Source organism: Octopus bimaculoides, chromosome 12, assembly GCF_001194135.2.
Source record: "Octopus bimaculoides isolate UCB-OBI-ISO-001 chromosome 12, ASM119413v2, whole genome shotgun sequence".
Classification (NCBI taxonomy): domain Eukaryota; kingdom Metazoa; phylum Mollusca; class Cephalopoda; order Octopoda; family Octopodidae; genus Octopus; species Octopus bimaculoides.
This window is the reverse complement of record NC_068992.1, coordinates 27756440-27769960: the sequence shown is the minus strand read 5'-3', so window position 1 is coordinate 27769960 and position 13521 is coordinate 27756440. Positions and strand designations below refer to the sequence as shown.

Here is a 13521-nt window from a genome sequence, read left to right as displayed (position 1 = left end):
ATATATATATATATATATATATATATATATATATACATACACACACACCACACACACACACTTAAGGGCCCTCTATAAATTTTTAATCATCGTACAGTTTTTAAAATAACAATGTAATTTCCATGGCCACCATTAGTTATTTATTATTGAGAATATAGGAAATTTGGAATCTAGAAACTTTCAGAGAAGCCACATGGCTTGCTCTGAGTCAGTGACAGTTGTATGGCATTTATTGCCAATAAAGGTATGAAATGCTTTGTATCTTTATGTAACTATTGAATGTTGTCAAATATTGAGTGCTATAATCTATAGTTTGTTGCTGTAGCAAAATACAGGTAACATTGATCATCATAAAGCAGCTAGAAAACCTGAACCATATTTATAAACATTTATCCCCATTCTTATATGCATGTCATTTTGTTAGCTTTTTGTGTTTTGGTTACTCTTAGATTTCTCATTAAATAAATTAACTTTATATCAAGAAAAGGAAGAGCTATTTTAACTATGTAAACATATCGTATAAGTAAACGAAAGGGAAATGAAAATTAGTTAAAAAAAACATAGGTACAAATGTGAGTTCGACAATGTCACCTGGTCCTTGTGTACCTGTAGTAGAGTCCACTTTGTTGTAAGCTTTTTAGCCAGGTAACTGGTTTGCGGATATCTTCCTCTCCCCTTATCATCCTAGTCTCTGAGACTCTGTAAAGGACCATAGGTACACTACTATTTCTTGATAAAGTAATAAAACTTGCTGTTACAATAAATGAAAACAGTCTAATTTATTTTATCAGGTGAAAAATTTGTGTGAAATTAGTTAACTGAAGTTTTCAAAATATAGGAGTCAGCCCTAATATACTGATAATATATCTGGACATTATAAAGAGATGCTGCAAAAATTTCTTTGGCACATTTGTGGCCTCTGCATGCCATTCACTGGTAGGTCAAAATGCTGTTGACTGTTGACATAACAGTGTCATTGCTCTTTCTCTCTTGATATTTTTGTCAGTCTCTAAAGTGGAAAATTCTTAATGTTTGCTTTAGAAATGGAAGTGAATTAAAATCCCTCTAAGATAATGGATGGGAGGAACATTGCGGCCACAGTTGCAATTCTGAAGTCTTTCTTTAAGATTTTGAAGGTCTGATTGAAGTCAAAACAAAGACATTGGAAGAGAAGCAAACACTGTTGCAAAAAGCTGCAAGAACATAATTTCTTTTTACACTGGATTTGAGACAAGATTTTGTAATAGTTTCATGAAAAATGTCAAGTTTTGCAAAGTGTAGATGTGAATTTGTGCAAATCAAATGTTTTATTCTTTAACCTTCTGACAGTAATCCCTTCCCTTTCCCCTCTTCTTCAGACCCTTAGTCTTGCATGTTGCTAAGTGATCTCACTTGTACTGGTACCATGAAAAAAAGCACCCAGTACACTCAGTAAAGTGATTGGTGTAAGGAAAGCATCCAACCACAGAAACCATTCCAAAGCAGAAATTGGTGTATGACACACTCTTCCAATTTATCAGTACTTATTGAATCATCCAACCCATGTCAGCATACAATATAGATGTTAAATGATTGATTACATAGATTTACAGAAACATAGTGGTTCTATAACTTGATGTAAGTTTCAGCCAATCCATTAAGGTTCTTCCCTTGTTTGAATCATTTTTTTTTGTTGAACAACTTGGTTAATTATCATTGATAGAACAACAGCTTTTCGCTATTCCTGGATAAAATAAGTACCAGTAATAAACTACAACCAATCTAATCAATTACAACTACTTCTCTAGCAAATAAATGGAAGCTCTAATCTATGCCAATATTAGAAATTATTAATATTATCAGCATTGCCATAGACCTGAATACTATGTCTTGGGATTTGCTTGTGTTACATATTACACCAGATGACCAAAACAATGTATATAACATTTTCAATTGACCAACAGGTTGTTTATGTATTCTATAAAAGTGATATTAAAAATTAAAAAAACTGGATTTTATGGATGAATTCCCTTAAAAAAAAAAATTTTCTAAACAAATCTATTTCAGAAATTTAAAATTGGGAGGAGATGAAGATGGGGAAAAAAGGACCTCTCAAAAATCTCTCACCAATTTTTAAAATAATAGTCTTCAAGTTGTTAAAGTATAAAAAGTAATATCTAAAATGTTCACCTTAATTGCTGTTATCTCATGTTTTACAGTTGGTATCACACTTTGTTGAACAACTAATGTTTGATGATGTTTTTACCTCATCATGAAAACCAGTAGCACTTTAGTTCCTTATTAAATATTAATATTCTAATGATTTTCTTTTGTCTGTGTGATTGAGGGAAAAATGCTTTTGGGGCAGAATTTCATTAAGAGCTAATGAAATATTTATTGCAAAGGTAAAGAACATTATGTTGTTGAACATTATGTCTTAGTGGTTGAATAAATCTTTTATTTTATGGACAGATTATTGAAATGTCTTTATAGTGTTTGATGTAACTGGAACATTGGAAAATATATTCATTAGATATAAATAAAATATGATAAATTAAATAGAATTTCTGTGAATTCTTTTATAGTTTGATGTATATTTATTGATGGCATATTCAGTGAGAAACAAGAACAAAGAATTTAATTAAGAAGTGTTACTTGTACACTTTTACAGTGTTTCTATTTCACATACTGTACTGCAATGTTGATAATTGTGCTATTCCTCACATTACACCCAGTTATTAGTGTCTTACTTAATCAGTCCTCTTGCACTGTCTCTTCAATATCTCTCTTCTTCTCTTCTACACTGTTACTTCAATCACTGTTTCTCCCATCATGCTCTCTCTCCCTTCTCAGTTTATCTTCCACATCTAGTTTATTTTCTGTTTTACCCATTCTACTGATCATGTTGTCCTAAACAGAAACAACATGGGTGCTACAATAAATCACACTGTTTGCATTCTGTGAAGTGGTTCATGAGAAAATAAAAGCAACATAGGCTCTAGAGGATCTTTATTCTTGTCCTGTCATACACATAACACCTTTCTAGTGCTGGTACAATTACAAAATGCACCCATTACACTCAGTAAAGTAGTTGGTATCAAAAAAGGCTTCCAGCCCAAGATTTTAAAGTGTGATTTTGATGCAGATTTAGCTGCTATTTCTAGCAGTTTGAATTACCATGTAAAGGTTTTTTTCATTAGAATGTTTCTTCCTTGATTCTCTTCTTCATCAGTTCATTCCCTTGCTTCTTCATTTCCTTGTTGGTGCCCCTTCTTGTTTCAAATAATTTAATCCTTCTTTCTATATTTTCTGCCACTCCAAACATTCTTTGTATATAAAATGGGTAGAAATAAAGAAATCAGGATAAATTGGGGTTTGCTATATGAAGATGTTGTTGGGGTTTTCCCTACAACTGAAGGTACTGAGGGCACAGCAAGGTTAAAGGCTTAAGTGGTTTACTTCACAATGATGAGGTCATTTGACACCTTAGGTAAATATCATTCATCATAACCTTGGCTCAACCCAAGCCTTGTGAGTGAACTAGTATTTATGGAAACTGTGTGGAAGCCTGTTAAATTGTACCTGTAATTGAAAGATTTTGTCACATGCTGATTCTGCCTACATTAACCCTTTAACATTTGAACCAGCCATATCTGGCCCACATATTCTACCTGTTTTATGCTCAAACTGGCCGGATCTGGCCTTCCACACCTATCCTACAATGGCATTCAAAAAATAAACAATCACATCATTAAAATCTTGAAGCAACTTGATAATGTATGATTAATTCAAAACAGTGTGAATAAGCATTACATTTGACCAAGTAATCTGAATGCTAAAGAGTTAAAGATACATGTGTCTGTGGAATACTCAGCCACTTACTAATTCAATGAGTCCAGCTGAGCAAATAACAGATTACTCATTAATAGTGATCCTTTTATTGAAAGCAACATGTATCAATAATACCAGGTATTACTGGTTTAAAATATTCAGCTCCTTTTGTAATGAACGAATTCTAACTCTTTGAATGTTAGAGGGTTAAATATATAAAAAATATTTTATGAAACGGTGTTCAGATTTATTTTATCATCATATAATTTATTGCCCTTTAATCACCAAACTAATGAAGGAGTCTCTATGTGTTCACTCAACCTGTCAGAAATAGCAGTTTAAATTCCCCTAAATCATAACCATCTTAAAAACAGGAAAGAAACATTACACAATTTAATCTTAGATATTCTGTCTGTATGAAAAATGGAATGGTCAGGATTAGAATGTCTTTAATCATAGGTCTGCTGGATATGAGCTAATCTGCACTAAGATAACATTTATTTATTTTTTCAATACACCATTACATTTTTATCTGAAATTTAATCATTTTCTTTTGTTTATTTTTCTCTCTTTTTTTTCAGTAATCGGTCCCATGGAGGTGTCCAAGTCTGTTGGAATAAAGGCCAAATTCCACTCATTTCTCAAGTTTGGAACCCATTTTCAAATGATATTCCATGGGCAATATTTTGTCACCATCCTCTTATCTATAATCCTAAAGAATCTGAAACAGCATACTTCAATGTTGATGATTTTATGGACACCTTAATGGACAGCCTTAACAAATGTTACAACCGGAAACGACCCAACGAAAATGCAACAATTGTTGAAGGGGCCATTTTATTGAAGAATTATGTAAATTTGCCATCAGTATTCTTCAATTCAAATTCTCTGGGTTTTAGCCGTGATCGGAATGGGTTCTGTTTCTGATAGAGAACAAGTAGAAGGCAGAAGAGATGATAATGCCGGGCAATACAGTTAAAACTGTTGTATGATATACTGGAAGATGGTTGTATCATCACTAGCTTTAACATGAGAGGATGAAAGTAGAAAAATGCCTACATGGTGCAGAAAAACAAAAAGTGAAACTGCTAAAGAAATGTAATATAAAAAGAAAAAAAAATTGTGTTCTCTTTTATGATGGAAATATTTTTCAATTTTATTATCAATGTTTTACCATTTTCTTCGGTTTCTTTTTGGAGTTACATGAGAAAATGTCCAAATGTGGGAATATATTAAAATATCAAGAAATATATGTATATTTAGATTATTTTTTTGTTATTTTATAGAACATTTTTGTTATTCTATGCACCATTGTCATTTTCCTTCTTCAATGGCAATGTGATTAAGATAATTTAAAGTGAATATTGTTCAAGTAATTTCTACTTTGGTTATACAAATTTAGATGTAAAATAAAGGATTTTTTTTTTTCTAATAAGGACTGAAAATTATGTGTGTAATACACACACATACATGCATACACTGTATATGAGTGTATGTATATGTATGTAGTTGCCAGTGGCGACAACCCCCCCCCCCCAATCCCATGCCATATTATTCCTTTTAGCCTAGGAATTTCTGATGATTGCCAAACTGATCTCAATTCCTGGTATGAAACTGATTATAATATAATATTGCTTTATAATATTGCTTTATAATATTGCTTTATAATATTGCTTTATTATTAAAAGTAGTCATCCATACATATATATAACTTTGTGCACACATACACCTGTTAAGAGATGTATCACCCATGTGCTAGCAAAGATCAGTGGTTCTCAGTCTTTTGGACCCTATGGTGCAATGGAGATCACTGGTGCAGTTAAAAGGAAAGTTAAAAATATAGAAAACTGTTGTTTACCTTGTGTTATTAATTACACATGTGCTCATTTTAGCAAGATGTTCAGCCTTTAATAATTAATTTTAAGTTATATATTTAAAATTCTGTGGCACACTGTAGAAGAATGAATAGGAAAGAAAATGAAATGGAGGGTGTGCAATAAAAAATGCCTATGAATTTATTTGAATGTGAGGAATATCCCAGATTGCTAGTCATAGACTATAGTTGTTTATTTACTAATATTTGCAAACTAAATTCAAAATAGATGATAAATCTTTAACACCAGAACCTTCCTTAGTTAAATTTATCAAATTTTCAAAACAGTTTATTCTGAAATATTTTCTCTTTATCACATTTTGTATTCTAATTTTTGTTTGATACTTTTTTTTTGTCTTGGTGGTTTAATTAAAGAAACAGAATATTAATTTTTATACTCTGATATATTTAGACCCATCTTGGTTGTTATAATTACAATGTTTCGCTGGTGTTCATTCTGGCTTTCTTCTATGGTGCTAGTTTGTTCTTCTGTTGTTTATATAAGGGACATTCTCTTTAATAGACTAAACATAGACATGAACACTCGGAATCTTTAATTAGCATCATAGCTATAAAATAAACTAGGTTTAAAGCTCCTAATTTCAATTACCTAATTATCTTATAGGAGAATGGGATAGTGAATATAAGCATTGATTAATTGTGAAGTGTAGTAGGTTAGTGTTAACTAGCGATGGTTGTGAGTTCGACTCCTGGCTTAATCATAAATATATGACAACAAACTAAAGAAAAGAATTCCTTCAAAGGGGTGTATAATTGTCAATTGTATCTCACTATTTAATCTATTGTTTATATATATATATATATATATATAAGGAGAATTCACAAAAAAAAACAACAGACGAAGACAGGTGGTGTTGAAAACAAATAGATGTATTAGTATAATGCTCTGGAATTGAGAAAGTCTTTAACGTTTCGAGCCTATGCTCTTCTACAGAAAGGAACACGGAAAGAAACAAGGAGAGAGAAAATTATCTCCCCACCCTACTCTACCCTAGATTTAATAATGAGTTTAGTTCCAAATTCTGTGAACATTTCTGAATATGACAGACACCTGAAAAAGGCTGGAGATTACAATGGCTGAAATGTTGTGATTATAACAACCAAGATGAGGACAGTAGTTCAAATATATCAGTATATGATGATGATGATAATTCTTCCTCTCAGAAATATGAAGAAAATAGTATTTGTTCCTTTAACTATGTTGCTGGATTAGTTAATATTGTGATAAAGGAATAAAAATTATCTTTAGCACAAAAATCTATACAATACACTTTATGTAAATATTCCTTGTTCTTATTCATAATTCAAAGTTATGAATACACATTTCTAAAGAAAGGAACATGAATAAGTACTTTGTGAAACTTTGGTGCTGATGGAAATCTTAGCATATGGAAGAGTTGTGTAATGACATGATTGAGGAAAGGAGTTGCTAAACTGAGTTGTTATTTGTAGATTTGTATGAACAACTTATATGAAAGTTATATTACAAATGGTAGTTATAACATCTTGGTCGACCTGTGATATTGTCTTACATTCAATGATTTTATTCATATTAGTAAAGGAGCTTAGAAAAGGGAAATATGTTATAATCTCAATGTTTTCTTTGACAGATCTGAGATTTCATATCAATTTACAAAACTTATTAATAAGATAGCATGACAAAACTATTATCATAATTATATAATGGCTACATTAGCAAGTTTTCATAACTTTATACTTCTCCACTGTCAAAAACCATAATAATATATTTAATTTGTTAATATTAAATGGAATACTAAGCTAAAAGTTAGCTGAAACCTGATGTATTTTATATCAAATCATTAATAAAATAAATATCAATCAAGGATTGAGGTTAATTTAATCAACTGCTCAATGAAATGTGTAGAGTTGTATCTAAGTAAAAAAGTGTTGTTTGGATATGATTTCATGTGTGAAAGAACAAACAAGAAATTGATCTTGTGAATCTCTATGTTGACAGCATTTTGATACTATTAAAAGAGAGAATTTTTGAAAATATTTCTTATATGTCCCTTGAATTGTTAATATATAATAATAATTTTTTTGAAATTTTAGAATAATTCTTTTTGAAAAGAAAATTGTTTTATTTTAGTCAGGAATGAGAAATTAGATTCAGGACTTTTTCACTCATTTAAAAAATTTTTGATTTGTCAAATTTTAGTTTTTAAAATTTCAAAGTGTAGTTAGAAGAGTCAAACTAACATTTTTAAAACAAAAGAATGGAATTCAAATTCAGTTTTGAATTTAATTTAAATAAAAACAACCTTAATTATATTTTTTGTTGATTTGAATTTGAAATCCAAATGTATTTTTTAATTAAATTTTGATGTATTTAAAATTACAAAATTTAAAAAAAATATATATCACTCATTCTTTTTGAATTTCAAATTTCGAAGATGAAAAACTAGACAAAAATATCAAAAACAACAAGTACTTCTCGATTTTATCATTCAACATGGATGTGTTGTTAAGAATCTTATTTTGTAGCCACATGGTTTTGGGTTTGGTGGCACTTTAACATTCAGGTTTACCAATATCATGTGAGTGAAATATTTGGTAGAAAGAAGATGTGTGGAATGCTGTATGCATATATATATGTGCACACACACACACACACACACACACACACACACACACACACACACACACACACACACACACACACACACACACACACACACATGCACACACACACAAACATGCACATGCGCACACGCACACATAATGTGCCTGTGTATATGTTTTTTTCATGTGCGGATGTGTATATATGTATGAATATATAACTGTATGTATACATATGTATGTTTGAGTGTGTATGTGTGTGTATCTTCTGCTAATTTATATAAACATTGTCAAGAAAACCAAAAACTGAAAAGCATTGCTTGTTGTGTGGATTTCCTTGCAATATTTGTTCTGTAACATATTACTGACACTCCCTTACCACTGTCCCTATCATAATTGCAGTGACCAGTGCTTGTCCATTGGAAACATGTAACCAAAAATGCTATTGAACCCCAATTGCGATATAAAATCAATAAGACAAAAACTGCTCACCATTTTCTCAAAAATAAAAAAAACGAAAATAAGTGTCTTGCCGAAACAACATTTTTGTAATAGAGTTACACCTCAAATATATTTGTATAAGTCCTCAAAAAAATAAAAAAAAAGCAAAACATCTAAACCAAAAGATTATTGATTAACTTAATAAGGATTCTTACAACATTTCCTCCAGCTAGTTATGAAAATGTTTAGAAAATACACATAAATATAGAATAAACTAAACAAATATGAAGTACTGAAACTTTGCTGTGTTAATTCTATCTAAAATATGAGTATAATTTTTCTGAAAGTAATTAGAGATGAATTGTTTTTTTTTTTTAATATTTACATCTGAAATATACTTGGACAGTTTGATATACGAGTGTCATCAAATGTCTTCTTCCTGGCTGTCTACATTGTACTGGGTTGGAGTTGAACAAGCAACTTTTATCCTTTATCCCTTTAGCATTCACATTATTCTGTCAAATGTAAGACTTATTTATTCACATTGTTTTGAATCAATCATGAATTATATCATAACTTTGAGATTTCAATGATATGATTGTTTATTTTTAGAATGACAATGTAAGGTAGGTGTGAAAGGTTGGACCTGGCAGTTTGAACAAAGAAATCAGAATATTTGGACTAGATATGGCCGGTTTGAATGCTAAATGGTTAAACTATGGATAGTGATGCTTTTATGCCACTGTTTATAAATAAAAGTTCCTAGTTTGAATTTAGTCCAGTACTATAGTCCAGACACCCAAAGATTGGAGATCAAATCCAGCAAAATGTAGTGGAGATAAAAAAATATTCCATCTTTAAAGATGAGTTTAATAATCTGAAACTTTATAATCATATTGAATAATTGTATTCATCTCAGGCATTTAATTAAGTATTTAATTTGTCTAAAATATTTTGAAATTTTCCCTCATAACTCTGTATGAAGACAATCACACATTTCTTTAATGAGAATAGATTGTGCAGAGTTTCAGCATAAGACATGCAGTTTGGTGTGTGTGTGTGTGTGCTTTTAGAAACTAAAGTGTAACATTTGTGTTACGGCCTCATATTTGTATTCTGGTGGATTTTCATCTGAATAGATTTGAAGATGTTCAGTAAATGCTAAGTAGAAATGTAATTGGAAAGAGCTATTCACCAGAGTGGATATAAAGATATATATACACTATTTAGTGTATATAAAAAATTTTTTTTTTAAATGGTCAGAACTTTGTGAGTAGTTGATTATTTTAAAATTGCTTGAATATTTTGAAAAATGTGAATAAGCTAAAATGAAACTTAAGCTAGATTCAGATATTTTTTACTGCTGATCAAATGTGTACATTTATATTTATCTACATCAATAACAAACAAACTGCTCAACAAAACAACAAATGGTATTTAAAATCTTTCACATTTAACAATTGCTGCATTAATTAAAAATGAGAATTATTTAAAAATTAATTTACATTTATTTTTTACACAAACCTCCACCAGCAATAACTTTATAATTATTTTTTGTAATTGAAAAAGGCATTTTAAATATATAAATAATTTTCGAAATATTATTTTCATTAGAGATAATTTGAAATAGTTCTTATGGGAATTTTACATAAATATATATAAAAAGAGTCTAAAAGTTGATATTGTTATGTAACATTATCATTTAATCTGTGATACTCGTTTCAGATGTGCCTGTGGTTTTAGTCCTCTACTTATATATTTCACTTGGATAAAATAGATTTGGAATAAAGTTTTACATTCATATATTTTCTTTCATGTATGAATGGCATGAAATCATGCATGTCTGTGTTAATAGGGTGCTGGATATCTGGCCAAGAGGTCGTTAGTTTATATCCTGTTATCATTAACTAGTAATGCAATTCCAGTCATTGTGTTCATAGAAATCAATAACCTAGTGCATATAGCTATAACTAGTTACTACATATGGCTATAATTGATTGCTGTAGGAGGTGGTTGTATTCTAAAACTAACAAGCACTTTGTTGGTTTGCAGTGTTCACAGTTTTGTCTTCTTGCAGAGAAAAATGACTCCGATGGTTTTGGCATCCTTTTCAGAGATACCTCACATCAGCTTAACAGATGAGAAGGTCACAGAGAGTGGTTAACTTCAATCTGGAATGTTGTTGTTGTTAGCACTCCGCTGCTTACGACGACGAGGGTTCCAGTTGATCCGATCAAAGGAACAGCCTGCTTGCGAAATTAACGTGGAAGTGGCTGAGCACTCCACAGACATATGTACCCTTAATGTGGTTCTCGGGGATATTCAGCGTGACACAGTGTGACAAGGTTGACCTTTTGAATTACAGGCACAACAGAAACAGGAAATAAGAGTGAGAGAAAGTTGTGGTGAAAGAGTACAGCAGGGTTTGCTACCATCCCCTGCCGGAGCCTCGTGGAGCTTTAGGTGTTTTCGCTTAATAAACACTCACAACGCCCGGTCCGGGAATCGAAACCGCTATCCTATGCCCACGAGTCTGTTGCCCTAACCATTGGGCCATTGCGCTTCCACTTCAATCTGGAATATGCAGATAACAATTATCATGCTGGATGGTAAGCCTTAAATATCATTGGTTCTGATGATGCACATTAAAGTGAAACAATAGCAATTCTACTGCACCCATCAGGAGCTTTGTTAGTTGCCTTGTGTATAAATACACATGTATACCTAAGGTATAGGAGATGTTAAGCAGAATCACTGTTTAGAGAGTAAGGGCAACCTTCACTGTGATCAAGCAATTCTTTACTGGATCTCTATTTCCTCAGTAGACTGTATAATGAGTATCAAGAGATTTATCTCCCATGATTCTCTCCATGCATAACTCTTCTGTCTTTTAAGTGAGACAGGAGATTATGATGTTAAGGAATTATGCTAAACCTCTTTTCACTAGGTTCCCCCTGCCTCACTCTCCACCCCATCCTCAGAAAATATATGGCTGCATAGTTAAGGACTTCACTGTACAGTCTTATATTTTCAGTTCAGTCTGATTGCAAAGCTCTTTGGACAAGTATCTTCCATCTTAGCCTCAGTTTGACCTGACACCACTTGAGTACAATTTGGCCAGTAAAAACTGTACATAATCCCAGTACACTTTGTAAAGTGGTTGGCATTAGGAAGGTCACCCAGCCATAGAAACCATGCCAAAACTGACAAGTGGAGCCTAGGCAGCTCTCTGGTTTACCAGCTCCTGCCAAACCATCCATTCCATGCCAGCATGGAGAACAGACATTAAATGATGATGATGATGATGATATATATATATATATATATATATATATATATATATATATATGTATGTATGTTGAGGGTACATAGCCTAGTGGTTAAGGTGTTGCACTCATGATTGCGAGATCTTAGTTTCAATTCCTGGACCAGGTGGTACATTGTGTTCTTGAACAAAATACTTCATCTCATATTGCTCTGTGGTTGCTTTGATATTTGACATGTGATACACTGTGCACCTGTTTTCTCATAAAACAAAGATCCTTTGAGAGGCAGGGTATTAGGGGAGGTAACCTTGTGTCAGGGGATGAGAGATTAGTGTGTGACTTTCTTGCTGGATTTGGTAAAGAGAGACCGATAGAAGTCCATTACATGCACACACATCGGTCTCCACTACTGCTTTGAAACTGGTGTTGGTTTGTTTATGTCCCTAGTTCAGTGAAAGAGACTGATAGAATAAGTGCCTGGCTTTAAAAAAACGTACTTGGGTAAATTTGTTTGACTAAATCTTTCAAGGTGGAACCCCTGCATGGCTGCAGTCCAATGACTGAAACAAGTAAAAGGTAAAAAATATGTTACTACAAGGGATTTTGTAGATTAAAAACATATTCAAGGACATTCTATCAGGGTTTCCTGTAGCTGTCTGCAGGTCACTGAAAGGATTTATGAAAAGACCGTGAATTATAATGATTAATCATCCATAGAAAGAGATAGAGAGAAAGAATGGTCAAAAATACACATGTATATTTGAGATGAGTTGTGTAAACTGGTCAGGCTATTTAGATTAAAGAATTCAAAGTGAAAAGTCTGAAAATCTTGTGTTCTTCAGCTATAGTCTCTAGTGATATTTTGCTCTGCACTGAGTTGTAGACACTCCCTTGAACTAGTGATTTGCTTGTTGGATATGTATAACCAATGATGCTATTGTTCTCAAATCAAGTTGTTTTTTTTTTTTCTTGTCTGGTTGGACATCCATTCTATTGCTAACCACTCGACCATGAAGTAGGGATTAATGTTGATTTGTCAGACAGCCAGCACTCTTGTATTTTGTCAGAGGTATGACATGTGGCTGAAGGAAATATAAAGTCACAGCATTGCTGAGGAAAAATAAAGAAAAAGAGAGAGAATAGAAAATATTTTTTTATTTAATATTTCAGCTTTAATACGCTAAAGGGAAATGTGAACTTTTGACTATACAAACAGATTTAATTTGAAATGCTAGCCTGACACACATCTTGTCTTATAATGAATTAACAACAACAAAAAAAAAAAGAAAAAAAAAAAATAGAAAGCAAGAAAAGAGATACATCAAAGGTGCAGTTTTTAAGAAGTTTGCTTCCCAACCATGTGGTCTTGGTTCAGTTCTAGTGCACAGCTCCTTGGACAAGTGTCTTCTATTACAACACCAGGCAGACTAAATCCTTGTGAGTGGATTTGGTAAACAGAGACTGAAAGGAGCCCATCACACACATCTGTGTGTGTGTTTTGTGTTTGTTCCCCACTACTGCTTGGAAACC

At 32.1% G+C, this 13521-nt stretch overlaps 1 protein-coding gene across 3 annotated transcripts in view; it reads left to right on the top strand.

The window, feature by feature from the left end:
- Positions 1-13304, top strand: part of LOC106871911 (tumor protein p63-regulated gene 1-like protein) — a 92270-nt gene extending 78966 nt beyond the window's left edge. For all 3 annotated transcript variants that reach the window (XM_014918668.2, XM_014918669.2, XM_052972119.1), the window contains exon 5: positions 4392-13304. In XM_014918668.2, the coding sequence (XP_014774154.1) occupies positions 4392-4737 (346 nt within the window). In that variant the 3' untranslated portion in view covers positions 4738-13304. The remainder of the gene's footprint in view (positions 1-4391) is intronic.
- The last annotated feature ends 217 nt before the right edge of the window (positions 13305-13521 follow it).